The sequence below is a fragment of the Pygocentrus nattereri genome, chromosome 22 (genome assembly GCF_015220715.1).
Source record: "Pygocentrus nattereri isolate fPygNat1 chromosome 22, fPygNat1.pri, whole genome shotgun sequence".
Classification (NCBI taxonomy): Eukaryota; Metazoa; Chordata; class Actinopteri; order Characiformes; family Serrasalmidae; genus Pygocentrus; species Pygocentrus nattereri.
The window spans coordinates 29,605,439-29,623,334 of record NC_051232.1 but is presented as its reverse complement, the minus strand read 5'-3'; the positions used below and the strand labels follow the sequence as shown (position 1 = coordinate 29,623,334).

The following is a 17,896-nucleotide window of genomic DNA, read 5'->3' as shown; positions in this document are numbered from 1 at the left end:
CATTTCATTAGGAATCAAGAACCAACCTGATGCTGCTGGCTCTAAGACAAGGCCGATACATATAACTAATATCGCTAGAACAGCCTTCCTGCATCTCCGCAATATCGCTAAATTAAGAAATGCATGATCTCTATAGGATGCAGAAAAAATAGTTCATGCTTTTATTACTTCAAGGCTAGATTACTGTAACGCCCTGCTGTCTGGATGTCCCAGCAAAAGCCTCAACAAGCTTCAGCTAGTCCAGAACACTGCAGCCAGTCTCACAAGAACCAGAAAGTTCGACCATATTAGCCCAGTTTTATCAACCCTGCACTGGTTACCAGTTAAATTTCGCATTCATTATAAAAATAAGCTCTAAACGGAGTCGCCCCTCAGAACCTGAGTGAACTCCTCTCCTACTATGAACCATCAGGCCTACTTAGATCACAAGGTGCTGCTCACTAATGGTACCTAGAATTAATAAAGTTACTTCGGGGGGAGAGCCTTCTCATACAAAGCCCCCCAGCTCTGAAATAATCTTCCTGTCAATGTTCGGGACTCAGACCCAGCCTCAGTCAAGCCTTTGGTGATCAGTCTTCCCTGTCAGATCTAAACCTGCCAGTCTCTGCTGCTCTGTTATTCTGTGATCTGTGGTCAGCCACTCTTTACAGAACTGACTCTTTGTTTTCTTCTTTTCTTTGCTGAGTTGAACAGCTGCCCACCCTGTGCATCTGATGCTGTTGGCCCTTCTGCCCTGATCAGGTGCCACTGCTCACCAGCCATCGGCTTGACCACCGCTGTTGCTGCTGCTGCATAATCAAATTAGCCGCTGCTTTCTTTTTTTCCCCACTTTGTTCTATAAAACTTCAATGTTTGCTATCTGTTGTCGACCAGAGGATGGGTTCCCCTTCTGAGTCTTGGTTCCTTTCAAGGTTTCTTCCTCTTCTAGGGAGTTTTTCCTTGCCACTGTCACCACTGGCGACGCTCATGGGGGCTCGGACCAGGATTTTTCTTTTCTTTCTTTCTGTAATACTGATTGTTCTGTAAAGCTGCTTTGTGACATCACCTGCTGTAAAAAGGACTATATAAATAAACGTTGCTTGCTTGCTTGCTATACAGCGCATATAGAGAGGATGGTAAGGACTGGTGTTTGGGGGTGCTGGGAGACTGTGATTAGTGAATGTGGGTGTTGTTTGTGGATTGAGGGGGCGCCTTTTGCTTTCATGTGCCTTGTTACCATAGTGGCTCAGCTAGGCAACAAAGAGCCCACTGTGTGCGTGGGCTGTCACAAGGCTGGCCTCTCCTCCCCACTGCTGCGTCCTCCCAGCGCGGTGACATAACGACACAAAGACAGACAGTGACCTGCCGGCAGGGTGAGACAGATCTTTAAATTCGAAAACTGATGGTGGCACAAATGGGAAAATGATGCAACAGTTACACCATAAAAACTTCACGTATAAGCCAGTTACTAACAGGAAACTGTAGCCTGCAGCAGTGGAAAGTGTGTTCTGAGCAAAACAGAGGAATGCCAAAGGAAATGAAAGTGATGTTTGGCTAAAAGGCAAATTTATTCAGTTTTCCCTTTCACCTCATATGTATAAAACTAAAGCAGCAAATGTCAAACACAAAGCATCAGAAACCCAGTAACCAGGTCTTTCTAACTACTTTTATTGTTTAAGGCAAGTAGTGATGTGTTAAACAGTCTCAAAAAGACTTCCTTATGTGGTTTCTGACATTGTGTGACATACAGTGGAAAATTGGACAAAAGTTTGACATAAAACCAGTAGTAAAAACCATCTTGAAGTCTGACGTTTGTCTGTACCTTTTGCTATTTTTCTACATTTAGAATAAGTGGTAAAGGGTGTAAATTAGATTTTTGTCCAAATTATTACCATAACTAGCCTCTGTGAAATAATGACTAAACAGATATGTTCTGTTATATTTTGAACTGTCTCCTGAGCTCCACCTTGTGGCTGACTCCCTACATGAACACATGCTCCATCAGCTCCACACTGTCTTGCTCTTGGGAGAGGCACACGGCTCCAGGCTGGGACAGAAGGATGGAAATAATCTTCTGTGCCAGCTGATGCCACCCCCTCTGCTCACAGCGAGTCGCAATCTCACTCCAGCTCTCCGCACTGCACATGACGTCATTTAGGATGGTCTTCTCCAGGGCACCTGTGTCCAGTTACACAGTGAGATTTCATGACAATTACTCATCATGGACAAAGGGCCAATATACATTATACTTGAATGCTGTTGTACCTGGACTAGTGTTTACATGAGCCTATTTCTTTACATGTACGCTCAAGATTAGAGCTGCAAGATACAGCATCTGTTAGTTATGACAGCAATAGTGATGTTTTTTTAGTGATGTTGCTTTGTGATGCTGATATTGCAAGGCTACAATAATCAAACGACGGGCATTTCAGATAAGGGTTCGGTTAGTGTTTTCATATTGAAAGAAATTTTAATGTGCAATCACAATATAATATTTTCACCATGTTGCACATCCCTTCTCAGACTTATATAAAAATGATCTTTAGACCATGGAGAGACATCTGGGTTATCCAGAAGTGAAATTAAATATACAGCTAGTATATCTTTAGTAGTGTGCAAAAGACCAACCCCTGTTTAACCTTTCATTTAATTTCCAGCCATTAAGTGCAAGTTATTCATTTCAGGAGATATTTCTAAAGAGATTAGAAAGAACATGATGCAGAAAGTTTGCAAATCAAACAAAAAGCTAGTGACCTACCATCCCAGAGTCCAGACCTCAAAATCACTGAATATTGGGTTACTTGGATCATAAGAAGCAGAATGCAACCAACTTCTAAGACTGAACCTTTGAGGTGTGGAAAAATATCCCTAGATATCTCCAGATTTCATTAAAAACAGAAGTGATAATAAAAGGGTGGACAGGCTGAATAGAGAAAAATTAGAGGCTTATGTGTTATTTTTGGTTCATTTATATGTATGTTTTGCTGTATTTATCTTTTTAATTATATGATTTTCAATTAGTACTTCTTATTTTATCACATTTCTGTAAAGCACTTTGAGCTGCCACTGGCATGAAAAGTAAATGAAATACAAATAAAGATTACTATTATTTCTGTTCTAGTATTTCTGTTCATGAAAAACGAATGAACATTTTTATTTACGTATATAACAGTCTTCTGAGTGGTGATCTCCTAGTTTGCACAGTACTGTATGGCGTGTGAGCTAACCTTGCCCGCCAGCATAAATCTTCTCTAGCAGCTGGAAGGCCAGGTCCTCTAGGTCGGATTTGAGGAGGGAGTGGCAGATGAAGCCAACAGACAGCAGCGCTGGCTTGCCCTCATACAGCTGAGTGAAATCCTGCATCAGATCTAGACTGGGGCACCCTCTCAGCACAAACATGCAGTCTTCTGCACAAACAACAACAAAGGAAATTTCAACTAATAACATCTACATAGGATTGGATCCTGCTGTATGTTTGTACTAGTCTGGAGGGAAAACATAAACTGGCAGTGTAAATATATCGAAATCTGCTAAGAAACCATTAACAAAGCCTGTTACAACAGTAGACAGTATTGCGTGATGTGCCTGGTCTCACCTACTGTGAAGTCTCTGCTCTTGTAAATGAATTCGAAGGCACCGCTGATCAGCCCTCGTCTGCACATGCTGAGCGCTGCCTTCCTCAACACGCCGCAGGCTGTGTAAACAATGTGGGCCAGGGCCAAACAAGTGTCTGCAACGCGTGGGTCCTCAGCTCCATGGCTACAGATCACATCCCCTAATTCTTCACTGTACGTCAACCTACGGGTATAGCTCAGTAAGTATATTCTAATTTTTTCTGGAAAACATCATCTCATTGAATTAAAATATTTTGGGTTGAGCAACAAATCCCATCACCAAGCAGTTTAACAAAAATCTGTGTCCAGACCCCTCCAGAGTGAGCCAAGCACAACCACATCAGGCGAACATATGTGGGGTTATGAGAAGAAGAAAAGACAAGAATGTCAAGCAATTGTTATTCAAACTTTCATAGCATTATTTGAAAAATATTACATCATACTACATTTATTTGGACTCATCAACCCGGACATACACCCACAAATAAAGTACTGTGCGAAAGTCCGAGACCAGCCTGAATTTATGTCATTTCCATTCAGAACAGCCATTATGTACAAGTTATTTATTTTTCAACATAAGTTAAAAAACTGTGAAAATTACAGAGAAGAATGAAAAACTAAATATAATATTAAACTTCCGTATTTAGTTCACTCTTTGCCTTTATTACAGTTTAACGTATTTTCAAGAACCTTGCTTTGAGGTTTTCAAAGAAATCTGCAGGGATACTGTACTTCCGAAGTTCAGAAGTTGCATTTTCTGTTTCTCAAGTAATCCCAACCCTCATAGCGTGGAGTCGTCTTCTCACAGCGGAAGGATGAACAGAAACATCTGTGGATTTTTTCAGATCTGAAGCAGGAGTGCAGCTTGATTTTCTCCTGTCTCTCAAAGATAAAAGCTTCAAGTACTGTTTATGTGTTTATGCTTATGGGAGTTTCGGTGGACTATCAGATCTTGCACGGTTGTTAGGAGTTTCAAACTCCAGTTTTGGAGACGTCTGTTTTTATTCCAGTGACTTTCCCCTTCCATATTCAAATGGTTATCTTACATCTAATGTCTGAGAAATATAGAAGAAATATGTCTTGAAAAATGAATAACTTGTACTTAAGGCTGTTTTGACTGGAAATTAAATAAATGAAGGGTGGTCTCTGACTTTTGCACAGTACTATAAATGCATAAAATTTTTACATTGTAAAAAGTAACAGCAGTGATAACATTTAACAGTAATAAGTGAACACACAACTTCTGGTGAACGTGTCAGAAAGTGGCAATAGCCAAATGTCATTTTATGCATCACTAACCTAAACGTAAACAGACTATTGACTATTACATAAATCATCGCCAGCAGTGCTCTGGCATGTTCACTTTGCAATGACTGCCCTCTGGTGGTCTGTAGAGTTCAGACATCTCAGAGTTCTTAGAGTGGAATTCCAGTCATTTGTCAACATTCATGCATAATTCAGTCTTTGAGATGTAAACAAAGTAATTTAGAATGGTCTGAAGTGAAACGGTGCACTGTAGAGAAACCGACTCCTTTACAGTGGTGGTGAAAGCAAATATAGTGATTTATTTACTCTCCAAAACTACGACAGTGGTAAAAAAAGTTGTAAATAAAAAGGTTTTCTTGTTCCTTATGACATCCTGCATTTATCTGTCAGCCATAAATAGATTAAAAATACATTTTAGTTCCAAATCTGATCTGAGTGATACACATTCAGTGCTATTTCTCAGTTGTAGTCATTTTCAAATAGTAACAGTGCAATTTTATAAACCTTCTAGGACATTATTCTATAACATTATATATTTCATGTACTGTGGTACTACGAATTGTGTGCCTTCACACAGGGTACTATACTGGTACTCAGTATGGGCCAGAATGGGCATCAGAAGTGAAAAAAGCTGCATGAGTGCATCCCTAGCAATAAGCCTAAAACGTCCCTAAGGTTGTGAGGCCTGTTACCTGTGCTGGGTGACCCAGAACGTAACCAGCTGGATGTAGCCATGCTGCAGAGCACAACGGACGCCCTCCAAAGACAATACTTCTCCTGGCAGGCGCTTCCCGGGCTGGACTGAGATCGTCAGGGCCTGGAAGAAGAGCAGCGCAGGAGGAAGCTCTCCCTCATACATGGTAACAGCTGCGAAAGAAAGTGATGAAATGTTAGCGCACCTTATCGCCAAACCAACAACTCCAAAACAAAACATGGGAGAGGAAAGTACATTTAAACCGCTCCATAGTCTCCATGTTCCTCAAGACTCCGTGAGGGGACTTGGCAGCGTGATATGCAGCAGCCTCATATTCACCTGCTTCAAAAAGATCTGAAAACCTGTGGATGACAAAACCACAGCACCACCTTTATCCTCCTTTATCCGCATATTTATATGTATTTATATGGCTACATCACAGTGCTATGATAAAATAGCATGCTTCGAATGTATTGACACAAAATATACTTTAAAGAAATGTGAAGTGTAGATCCAACTGCACCTTTTCAGTGTGTAATTATAACTAGAAAACTTGCTTTTGTCATGCTGAATGTACACTGGCTAACATTTATAGTTGAAGTATGTAAGTTTAACATCCCCTTAAACATCTTAACAGTGAAAATCACATGCTAAATGAAGCGCATGAATGCTGAAATAAACTTTAACGTTGGTCATTTTTTTAATAACATAAAATACACATAATATAACATTCTTGTACGGGTGGTTTTCATCAATTTCATTTCCGTGTTTTATGTGATTTGGAAACCTTTCAATGTAATCCATCAACAGCTCTGATTCGCGGACTTTGCAAGGATCGTCCTCTTCAAACACATCTTTGTTGATGCCGTAGCTGTCGGTTTTACAGACTGCAATTAAATAAAATACATTTAGCTTTTAAGAGGGCAGGTTAAACAGAGAGCAGAAACTGTTACATGTTAGAGCCCAACAAAGAGCACCTTTCATTTCTGAGATGCGCTCCAATTCGGAGTCGAGGAACTCGAGCAGAGGAGGGCGGCTTGCTGATTTTTCCCAAGAGCTAATAGCTTCATTCAGAAAAGTCAACTGTTTACACCTACAGACAATAACCATTCTGTTTGAGATCAGACACAACTGCCCACACATTTCTAAAGCATGACTCACACTACTTAATAGCAAGTACTAGGGCTGCAAGACATGGAGAAAATACATACTGCAATTACACCGCTTGGTTCTGAAAAAGCCATATGCTTTAAATATATTAAAAACACACTGGATATTACTTGAACTACATTGTTTTGATCAAAAAGATCCAAATTGTAAGAGGGCCCATTTGCATATAGCAGCTTCTACTATATCCACAATAAGGCAAGGTCACTGTCACGATTAACAAGTAATTGTGTCACTGCACTGCTGAGAATGATCCACCACTCAAATATTACCTGCTCAGTGGTGGACCTTTGTGGTGGTCCTGACCACTGAAGAACAGCATCAAAGAGGGACTAACTATATCAAACTATGCAGAGAAAAAGACTGACTACAATAAGAAATTGTAAAGTATATAACTCCAAATTGGGTTTTTGCCAAAGTGACATTCTCACCGAAGCTGCAGTTTGTTATTCTCCAAGCCAAGTTCGTCTCTTTGGTTCAGGGTGGACTTCATTTTGATAACCAGCTCACGCTTCACCTGCGCAGGCACATACTGGCTCTTTTTCTTACTCAGAAGATCAGCTCGCTTCTGCTTAAAGAATTTCAGATGCTCATCCAGGGCTTCTGGATTCAAAGACTCTTCGAATTTAAGGCCTGAAAAGCAAGGAAAGGTGAGATATTACACTGAAACGAATAATAATGAGATATACTTAGCGGCAAAATTAAGTGAATCGAACATTTATTTTGTTACGTTTTTACTTTAAAATCTGTATAACATCCCGACTATTAAGAACTCAGGAAGCGTATAAAACTCTTATGTCATGGGTGTCTAATCTTATCTGGGAACGGCTGACTTGGCTGCAGGTTTTTTGTTCCAATCAAGATGAAGGGCAGCGGATTCCTCTAGTTAAATCACTTAATCTCCGTCTTCAAACAAATAATCAGGTGAGCTCCTGTTCGGTTATAAATATCTGCAGCCAGTCTTATACCATCATATAGTAAATCACAAATCAGATGGAGCAGGTTAACTAATTTCTGCATCACTACTGATATCTCTGCGACGGACTGGTGACCTGTCTAGGGCGTATCCTGCCTTCTGCCCAATGACCGCTGGGACAGGCTCTAGCTTCCCCCGTGACCCAGTAGGATAAGCAGCTTAGAAAATGTGTGTGTGTGTGTGTGTGTGTGTGTGCGATATCCTATCTAATGATAAATGGCACCAGTATTGGGTCAATTTCAGCACAAAATGCTGGGTCAGTGGAAAAAGAATGAATGTGATCCCATGATGCTGTAACAAATCTATCCTGGAATAGACTCAGACTGTGTGATGTGATGTTCTTGGCTGTGTATTTCATCCTGTGGGGTAGTAGAGTGTTTGAACAGTTTTGGCATGAAGCCTACTTTTAGATGTCTTTCTTAAATGCTTCAAAAAAAAATACCTCAATTTAAAACTTAGGCATTTTTAAAGGAAAACATTATGGATCAGTATAGGCCATCAATATTGGTACTGGAAAGAAAAAAGTGGTATCGTGGCACCTTTATAGCTAATAAAATATATCTTTATATCTAAATAAAAATGTCTCAACATGTAGTTATATGAATATAGTAAATATGAATAAATATGTTGCACTTAACAATCATACATAAATATGGTGTAGTTAGTTAATATAAATAAATAGGTTTCCAAATAGTTAACAAATATTAATAAATATTTTTTCATCAATGTTCTTGATTAAGATTAAGATTATGTGACCCTTCTTAGTCCCACAAACGGGGAAATTCCACCTCCGCATTTAACCCATCCGTGAAGTGAAACACCACATACACACTAGTGAGCACACACACACACTAGGGGGCAGTGAGCACACTTGCCCAGAGCGGTGGGCAGCCCAATCCGCAGCGCCCGGGGAGCAGTTGGGGGTTAGGTGTCTTGCTCAAGGACACCTCAGTAATGTGCTGTCGGCTCTGGGGATCCTCCAGCCCACGACTGCCCCAACAACTGGCTGATATCAAAGGGGGTGCGACACAGAGTGAATTCAATGAAAGCATAACAGTTTACAGCCAATAGCATTTGCAAAATTCAAACTTAAGCCATATAACTGGGGGTTAACTTGTTACATTTGTGAGAGAAATAAGAAAAGCTTGATGATTTTCCTCACAGCACCCCAGATTTTACCCAGATTTGACACTTTTTAGTGCTAGGAGCTGAGCCACTGGAATTATGATATATTTTAAGTCAGGGCTCTCAAACTACCAGCCAGTGCGCCACATCCAGTTTGTGAGACAGCCTTACAGGGCCCCTCACATGTTTACCATTTATCCTTATATCCTAATATCCCACAAGCCTTTTTTCTGTGGCTAAATATTTACATCTGATTTTCTTCCCTTACCCGACACTGCTGCCTAGCATAAGCTGTATAAAATCAACCCAGATGAGTGCTTACATTTATAAAAGCAAAAATAAAGCGCTGCATGAAACATGAATCATTATAATCAAAATCCAAAGCAGCCTGAACACTGCACGTGTTCACGAATGAGGCATTCAAGACGTGGCAGTGGATACTGCATGTTATAATTCAGAAATGCATGTAGTTATAAGACAAATCCTCTGAGAACGCAGAATTATCCACTCTGCTTCGTGGACATGTCATAATAACTGCATAGCACAGTAGAGTAACACCAGCTTGTTCAGGCAGGAATGCTGCTGAACTCAATCAGGAGGAGTGTCCACATACCTTTGGCCACACAATATAAATTCATCAGGGCTATTAATCCCTGGTTTGTCGTGACAAGAGACGCTAATGAAGATTCACTAAAAGCTCTTAAATAAGCATGTATGTTATGGAGCCATTGTCCTGATGTTCATCCCTTGGAGAAGTTCACTTGCCTCATGGCTCTCAGGTGATCCCTGCTTTAAGTAACACAATTCCTACAGCTGAAGTTGGTTGAAGGCCTTACTTTAGCATGGCTGCCTGCACTTCTGCAAGTAGTCCAAACCAAAATAAACCGAGCGAATACTATTTAGAGTACCTGGTATCTGTCCCACAGGAATCTGTGCCTGGTCATCTAAGGCCTCCGGTTGTTGTGAATCTCTACGATTTTTTCTGCACTCCTGAAGCCTGTTTGTCTTAGCTTGGACCTCAGCAGTGTCTCTCTGAATGACAGCAATCCTGAAAGAACAGGAAATAAATTCTACATTCCCACAAAAAGCAACTTAATACTAGGCTAGATGGAAATGGACACCATGAAAACCATCATTAGGGCAAGCTGTCCCGGTCATCCAAACATGAGGAATGCAAGGATGTCTGGTACTAACCAGAGGTAAGTAGTTACTAGTTACTTTTACTCAGTAACATTTCAATAAATTTGTATTCAGTAGTTTTAAGATATCATCTTAATAATTAAGTATGTTTATGAAGCGTCCGTTTTTCCCTCAGTTCCATAGGAGTCCTTCAATTTCAGTTCCGAACTCCTTTTTTGGGGTTTATTTCATTCTGTTCAGTTGGTTCAGCACCCAGTTCGCTTTTTGCCGATTCTCACACCCCTTACTGTCAAACTCTAGCACTTTATTTCAGACCAAAAGAACGCCAAAAAATATGACAGTCTAACAAACTTCAGTTCCTATACTAACAGATGGATAACTCAGAACTTGAGGAGTTTGATCGCTATTTTACTTTTGCTCGAGCCATCATTTTATTAAAGTAACAACTGCTACCTTACATCCACCCTCCTCTGATCCTGGCTTTGATTATGTGGTGTTTTTACCTCTCTTGCAGTTGGGCCGCTCTCTTCTGACAGTACATTAGTGAAGTGGGTTGTGTTACCAAGGCCTTCAGTTTTCCACGAGCAAGCTTGGCCTTGCGGTCATTTGTTTTCACAGCAGCAATGAACTCGTCATATTCTTTCTTGATGGCTGTCAGAATCGGTTCATACGCTGTAGCATAGTCAATTACCTAAAATAAGGAAATCATCAGGTTAGTACACAGAGATTTCTCATAGTACTCAGTGACAGAAGTATGCACTCAGGTGCAGTGTTCAGGAACCATAAGTCATAATATTTTTATTTTACTCATGTGTGTTTGGGAAGAACAGAATCTACTGTTTACTCTGTTACTCAGATTTGGTTAACATTTAGTTACTAGTTCCTTTTAGTGTTTAATATTGTGTTTTGCTGGTGACAACATCTATAATGCTGTGTAATTGACTTCTGAGATTTAGCATGTTATTATAGATGAAATGCATCCTAAAAAGAGCAGAATATTACCCAACAACAACTTCAGATTAAGGCCTCATCTCAAAACTACTGTAGCTTACATCGGTTTCTCAGACATCGGGCAAAATCGTTTCCTGTAATAACTTTCTGTCAGGTAGCTTTTGCAGCTTTTAGAGCTTTCTACATTTTTACAGCAGCTTTTAGAGCTTTTTAACTTCATGTCAAAGGAAACTACACAGATTCTGAACTGTTTCTACAATTAAATTCTAATGAACTCAACTGATCAGTCGGAATTTTTTACAGTGGTGGTGATGGGAACCAGACATCCGAATAGTTTATGAGGTTATAGAGATTATGCCTCTACAAGCTCCCTCACAGTAAGCCATTACATGAAATGGTAACAAATATGATGCCTGAGACATTGTTTTATGGTACTTTTGAGATCAAGTTTTGAAGAAAAACATACATATTTTAAATCACTCATGATCAAGAGGTAATGCAGGCGGACACGTATTGCTAAACAATCCCTAAACATTTTTTTTGCTTTCATATCAAACCACCCTGAACATCTTTGTTTACATCTTAGAAAGTACAATAACTTTGTTTTAGAATGTCATAAGTTTTAGGCCGCTACCCCCTCCTCGCCTCGCCTTAGAGGGGAATCTTACCAAACGTCTGCATAATTCACTGGTTGAGATATAAAGTAAGTTAGAGACGTTTGATAAGAAATGGTTAATTATAGAGAAACGTAGGGACGTAGCATTCTTTACATGTCTCTTGAGTTTTATATGTAACATTGATGATGGCAAAATAGTGGTAACTCTGAGAAAGAAAGAGTTTTCTTTGGGGGGTTTATTTTTCTTTAGAACACCCTCATGTATCGCTCCTGTATGCATAGATTTAAAAAATGATTAAAATGCATTTTAAGACCAAACTTTATCACAAAACTACTGTAAAACAATGTGTCAGACATCAATCAGCACATTCATAACCATTTCATGTGGGCGAGCTTTTAGAGGCATTGAACGCTCCAGACGTCTGGTTCCTATCACCGACACTGTGAACAATTCTGACTCGGTGGTTAGGTTAGCTAGTTTCTCTAAAACGAAGAACTTCACACCAAGCCACTCTCAATCACTTTGTTGAGATGTTAACAATTTAATTACAAATAATTTTTGAAAAGTTGGTGAAGTTCCCCTTTAACCTTGTTATATTAGTAACCCACCTTGTCAAAGGCAGCGCTGTAAACAGCGTATCGACGCTCATCAGGCGCCCCGGCCGGGCCGCACAGGCGCAGGCGCTCCTTCTCACTCGATATGAACTCATGCAGAGATTTCAAGAAATTAATGTCACTGGAAGTTCTGAACAGGGCCACATCTTCATCGTCCACATCCATCGTTTCAGCTCCGAAAAAGCTGAAAGTTTTAACTGTGAACTGAAACACGGACGTTGACGTTTCACGGTTTGTAGTTACTATGGGAACAAGGGCGTATGGGTGATGTAGTTCTTCTCAGATAAATGACTCGCAACATTTTTAGAAGTTAGAGAATGCGACTGTATTTTACATCTACGTTTAAATTCCACATTTACCGCGCGTTTGTCGACCCTCGGCGAATTGCAGTTTAATCGTTTTCTTTTTCCTTCACTTTAAATATCAGGCTTCGCGCGGGACTCCTAGTCCCTGCGATCGCCGCGAGGAAACCCCGTCTCGCCCTGCTCTAGCCCTCTTCTCACGTTCCGCCATTAGCGAGCGGCTTGTGGTGAGTAGCGCTCTTGATTCGGGAGAGAAATTAAGCCAAAAAATGAGCTCGAAAGCTTTGTCTCTAGAGCGGTAATGCGAGCCAGACGTCTCTGTTTCTCTCTGTGCAGGTGGACTCGACGGCAAAATGCAGATTTTCGTCAAAACCCTCACGGGGAAGACCATAACCCTTGAGGTGGGTAGAGGAAACGCGCTGATCACGTTCCCACTAATTGTATTTTTTGCTACTGCTTACTTATAATAGGACGATTCGGGTCGAGCTCAGACATGCTTTAAAAACGTTACATTGGAGTTATAAGTTGGTTGTGCTTTTCAGAAAGCACAGGGTACCTAACGCGCGGTAACCAAATACCCGGCTGGCCGATTAGGTTAGCACGTGTAAACAGCTCCTGCCAAATGAAGCAGGAAAAGCCACCAGTTTTCTGCTAGACTTAAAAAGTGAGGTATCCCCTTTGACTAGTCTCTCAGGCATTTCTAGTGGAGAGGTGTTTGGTTTATGGCTGCGTCTAAAACGACGCCTGTAGTTATGAAGCTCATTAACAGCGGCACTTTCTGGCGAGCGCCCATGATTTGGAATACACTCCAGGTTTATTAGAGGAGTTGATGGGTCTGAACAGGTCAGCGCACAGCAATGATGTAACTTGCACCTAAACATGGGATTCTTTATTCTGTGCAGGTCGAGCCTTCAGATACTATTGAAAATGTCAAGGCCAAAATCCAAGACAAGGAAGGTAAGGCTGAAGACTAGGAGCTGGGATTCAGATGTGGAGTGCTGAAGTGGTTTTGGTGGTGTTGCTCTTGTTTCTGGGTTGTAACTGTTGGTTTTTATTCAGGCATCCCTCCTGACCAGCAGAGGTTGATCTTCGCTGGGAAGCAGCTTGAGGACGGACGCACTCTGTCTGACTACAATATCCAGAAGGTAAGCAGTGCTTTGATCTTTGTTTTTGTGTGTCTGTACACATGTGGATGGATGGTGTAACTTTGTTCTTCACCCTTTTCTGTAATGAGTAATTTAGAATTATTCATGCATAGTCTTATTTTTATTTTATATGCACACATTGAAACTGTGGAGATGAAGAAAATGTATTAAGGGATGTCGTGTTTGCTTGCCATTACAGCACTGGCACGGGTCCATTACTCACTGTGTTTAGACTGGCACTGTTGTAGTACATGGGCATTGGAAGACCAAATAAGCAAATCTGTATTGTTAATTTTAGTGCCTAGCACTGGTCCTGATTGCAGTAAACTGAACGATCCCTATAGCGCAGATTGCTCAGAAATATACTGAGAAGGGGGGAAATTACTGTCCATTTGAATAATACTACTTTGAATTGATGAGGTTCGACAGGGACTGGCAACCTGTTTGTCTTTGTAACATTACCAGCCAGAAAGATTATCCCTTATGTACAGCTGTGAAGCTAACTGACTAACTCTGTCCAGGAGTCCACCCTTCACCTGGTGCTGAGACTGCGTGGTGGTGCCAAGAAGAGGAAGAAGAAGTCCTACACCACCCCCAAGAAGAACAAGCACAAGAGGAAGAAGGTCAAGCTCGCTGTGCTGAAGTACTACAAGGTGAGAACAGCTTTATTATTGAATAAATTCTACGTAAATTTGCCAACCAGTGATCTGACCATGGCTCAACATGAGTTTGGAGTCTGTACATCGGGGTGTTCGATCTTATCTGCAAGGGGCTCATGTGGCTGCAGGTTTTCACTCCAACAAAGATCATTTAATGTTTAAAGACTGAGACCAGTTGACTAAACAAGTGGAGTCAGATGTGCATCTTGTTTGGAATGAAAATCTGCAGCCACACTGGCACTTTGTGGGTAAGATTGGACACCCCTGCAGAAGATGATGGTAGGATGCCCATCATCTTCCCAAAACTAAATTGCTTGTTTTCACCAGGTTGACGAAAACGGCAAGATCCACCGTCTTCGTCGTGAGTGCCCCGCTGATGAGTGTGGAGCTGGTGTTTTCATGGCCAGCCACTTTGACAGGCACTACTGCGGGAAGTGCTGTCTGACCTACTGCTTCAATAAGCCGGAGGACAAGTAAATGTACAGTAGTCAATAAAATTTTCACCACCCAATAAAATATCTCTGGTCTTCATTTTGTATCATGAGCAACAGTGGCTAGGTTTGATCTAATTAGGTATTTTAGGGGTTTGTTGCATTTGATGATGCATCTACAGTAAAGTTCAGGAGCCTTTAAATCACGTGTAAGGCTCCAGTCCTCGCAGGGTTAAAAACACTCATCAGATAATTAGCATGGCCTTCATGAACTGGATTCGGAGGGGTAGTGAGGGTAAACTCTCGTCTGCAGTGCTTGAAGGTCTTTGCTCTGAGATTGTTCTTTAAAACAATAATGAACTATAGAACTAGTTTCTTTATAAACTGACAACGTAGTGTCTTCCAGAGAGCCAGGGGTGCACGTCTCTGGTCCTGAAGGGATAGTGGTGAGTACAGTTTGGTGACTTTTCCTGCTCGGACATACGTGATTCCACTCCTCCGTTAATTGCTTATATTTACTGGTGTTTTGTGTAGGGCAGGAGTGCACAGCTCCGGTCCTGGAGGGCCGATGTCCGGCACAGTGTGGAGGTTACCCTGAAACTAAACCTGGCTATTAACAGATAAGAGTAATCAGGTGTGATGGAGCAGGTAAATCACTAAGTTGTGCTAGACACTGGCCCTCCAGGACTGAGGTTGTGTACCCCTTGGCCTATGGGAACTATCAAGGTGCTGAATACTGAACCGGAGCTCTGCCTCTATGTTGGGCCATTGCTGATGTTACTCTTAAGGTATGTTTGGAAATATAACTAAGAAATTAAAACTGGCATATGAAAGCTGATTGGCTGCACCTGCAACAGTCCTGCATGCCTAATTACAATATAGCACAGATAAATGAATGACTCGTCTGGTCCACATGGCATTTGAACACAACTTCCTTACTTGGTAGCAGAGAAGTTCATTGAACACATTTACTTTGTGTTCCTTTTTCTTTTCTCTTTGCTACCACCTTGTGGTTAAAGGCAGTATTTGTGACTTTGCTTTTGGAAGAAGTAAAAGTAATGTTATGACTTAATAGAAGCACATTTGAGATCAATTAATAACGTAGGTAGGCTGGTGGAGTTCTCCAGAAAGTATAGAGGAACCAAATCCTTTTTACATTCATAGAAAAAAGACTGCAAATTTCATAACATCTTACTCCAAGTTTAATCTTTAATTACAAAAATCTATACATCAATTTCATTTTAATTTCACTTTAATTTCTAATATAAATAAAACAGGAACCTGTGGTAAGGTCTTGGAAACTACACACACAGCATGATATAAATATCCCCTTGACCCGAGGAAGTGGTGTTTGTTTCTGTGTTTGCTTTAGGCCTGATCCTCAGGGGCGCCATGGACTTAAGAGGATGCATTGCAGATTGAGCATCCGTTTGCTGGAGTGTGTGGAAAAGTTAGGCTGTTGACTGAGTGCTCTTCAAGGCCTTGAGCCAGGAGTGGACAAATACTGAGAAAATAATTTTGAGAAGTGAAAGTTTGGGTGCTGTGTTTAAATTTTTACTCAAAAACAGAAGTATAGACTAAAAAATACCTGACAAGCTACATCATTAGGAATTCTTTTTTAGTCATTAGTTTTACATTCATATGAACTTGACTAAGGGGTCAAAAGTACATTTTATATTTTAGAAATGTAATAAACTACAAGTCTTCAAATCCAACAATACTATAAAAACTAGTCACTTAAAGACAACATGTATGGGAAGTCATAACGCATTAACTCAAACCCATTAAGATTAAGTGACCCTTATTAGTCCCACAACGGGGAAATTTCACCTCTGCATTTAACCCATCCGTGAAGTGAAACACCACATACACTCTAGTGAGCACACACTAGGGGGCAGTCAGCAGCCCAATCCGGGGAGCAGTTGGGGGTTAGGTATCTTGCTCAAGGACACCTCAGTCATGTGCTCTCGGCTGATTCCCTAACCTCCAGCCCACGACTGCCCCATACTGTGTTTTCTGTGTGAAACACGGTATAAAAGGTGGGGGGGGGTCTCTGAGAGAGCTGAGTGTTTTCTTTCAGTGTTAGGTGAGGTGAGGTCAATTTCCCTGCCCACTGGTGCACAATAACATAATCAGAAGACTTTACGTTTGAAGGGAGATTAATAGAAAACGAGAATTTTGTATTTTAATTATGATTAACATGACCAGGCATATAAACCATCAACGTGAAGAAAAAATAAATTATTTCAGTTTGACTTTAAATATTTTCCCCCGTTTTCTTTAGCTCACGTTACAGCTCCCATGATCTTTGAGTGGTCTTAAAGGTTATGAAAAAAGGGAACATGAAGAAGAATGGAGTAGCAAAATTCACTGCATGCAGGCTTCTCAAAAAGCCATGAAAACCTCCTTTTTCCTTTGTGGTGTTACAAGAATGTCACAAGATGCCCTCCCACCTGCTGATCCTGAATCAAACCCATTTTACCAAATTTTAAAGGACCTGGCATTGAACCTGCTGATCCTCATCTGGTATGGACCAGAGAGTGCAGAGAGTTTACAGACAGTACTGAAGTCGGAGCATCAGCGTGATTTGTTTAAATGTGAGGACAATAGATTTAAGGAAAAACATGACCTAGTAAAACTGGAAAGACAACAGGAAAATGCGTAACACTACACTTTCTGCAGTATGAAGAAGAATAACAATATTCTGTAGAATAACAAGCATTATTATTATTATTATCATTATGTAAACCTTAGTCCAATATTATTTCTTAATGTAAATTTGTTTAATTTAAAATTTAGTTTTTTTTGTAGGTTTATGTACCAAAAACAGTCATAATTCATTTTTACATGACCTTTTTTTTTCACTTTTCTTGATCCCTTAGACTTGCACAGGCTTTTGTTTTCTGTGTCTTACTGTGTGAGACTGATATATGTAAATGATCTCTGTTCTGATAGGCTGCCCTGTATTGCACCTAATTCAAAAACCAGGCCAGACTGAAACACTCCTTGTACCTTCGACATGAATGCGTGGGGCTAAACTGCTGTAGGCTGAACAGACCTCCAAGGTCATGTCGTCATTCTGTAGGTTAGTGAACAAAAATGTTGAAATGGTTTGCGTACATACATTTGTCCATCAAATATCCCTGGATCTGGATTATGAGCTCATTAAGGAGACCAGATACCATTATTACTATGTGCAAGTTGACACTGCTGTCC

General features: G+C 40.7%; 2 protein-coding genes across 2 annotated transcripts; one reads left to right on the top strand and one right to left on the bottom strand.

Moving 5' to 3' along the window:
• Positions 1 to 1,523: 1,523 nt before the first annotated feature.
• LOC108412989 (clathrin heavy chain linker domain-containing protein 1) lies at positions 1,524 to 12,394 on the bottom strand. Its single transcript, XM_017685269.2, has 11 exons — positions 12,138 to 12,394; positions 10,465 to 10,652; positions 9,730 to 9,869; positions 7,152 to 7,353; positions 6,531 to 6,646; positions 6,341 to 6,440; positions 5,809 to 5,915; positions 5,552 to 5,726; positions 3,575 to 3,777; positions 3,207 to 3,386; positions 1,524 to 2,157 (listed from the first exon to the last, which is right to left on the bottom strand). Exons 1-11 carry the CDS (start codon positions 12,306 to 12,308, stop codon positions 1,961 to 1,963), a joined length of 1,779 nt encoding a protein of 592 aa, XP_017540758.1. The 5' UTR covers positions 12,309 to 12,394; the 3' UTR covers positions 1,524 to 1,960.
• Positions 12,395 to 12,582: 188 nt separating this feature from the next.
• rps27a (ribosomal protein S27a) lies at positions 12,583 to 14,765 on the top strand. The gene is made up of 6 exons (XM_017685270.2): positions 12,583 to 12,672; positions 12,782 to 12,846; positions 13,348 to 13,402; positions 13,505 to 13,590; positions 14,112 to 14,243; positions 14,577 to 14,765. Exons 2-6 carry the CDS (start codon positions 12,799 to 12,801, stop codon positions 14,724 to 14,726), a joined length of 471 nt encoding a protein of 156 aa, XP_017540759.1. The 5' UTR covers positions 12,583 to 12,672; positions 12,782 to 12,798; the 3' UTR covers positions 14,727 to 14,765.
• The last annotated feature ends 3,131 nt before the right edge of the window (positions 14,766 to 17,896 follow it).

Coding starts and splice junctions, on each gene's coding strand:
- LOC108412989 (XM_017685269.2), bottom strand. CDS start 12,308: ATGGATGTGGACGATGAAGATGTGGCCCTGTTCAGAACTTCCAGTGAC. Junction 7,354..9,729: donor TCCTGTGGGACAGATACCAG/GTACTCTAAATA, acceptor CTTGCTTTTCAG/GCCTTAAATTCGAAGAGTCT. Junction 6,647..7,151: donor AATAACAAACTGCAGCTTCG/GTGAGAATGTCA, acceptor TATTGTCTGTAG/GTGTAAACAGTTGACTTTTC.
- rps27a (XM_017685270.2), top strand. CDS start 12,799: ATGCAGATTTTCGTCAAAACCCTCACGGGGAAGACCATAACCCTTGAG. Junction 13,591..14,111: donor CTGACTACAATATCCAGAAG/GTAAGCAGTGCT, acceptor AACTCTGTCCAG/GAGTCCACCCTTCACCTGGT. Junction 14,244..14,576: donor CTGTGCTGAAGTACTACAAG/GTGAGAACAGCT, acceptor TGTTTTCACCAG/GTTGACGAAAACGGCAAGAT.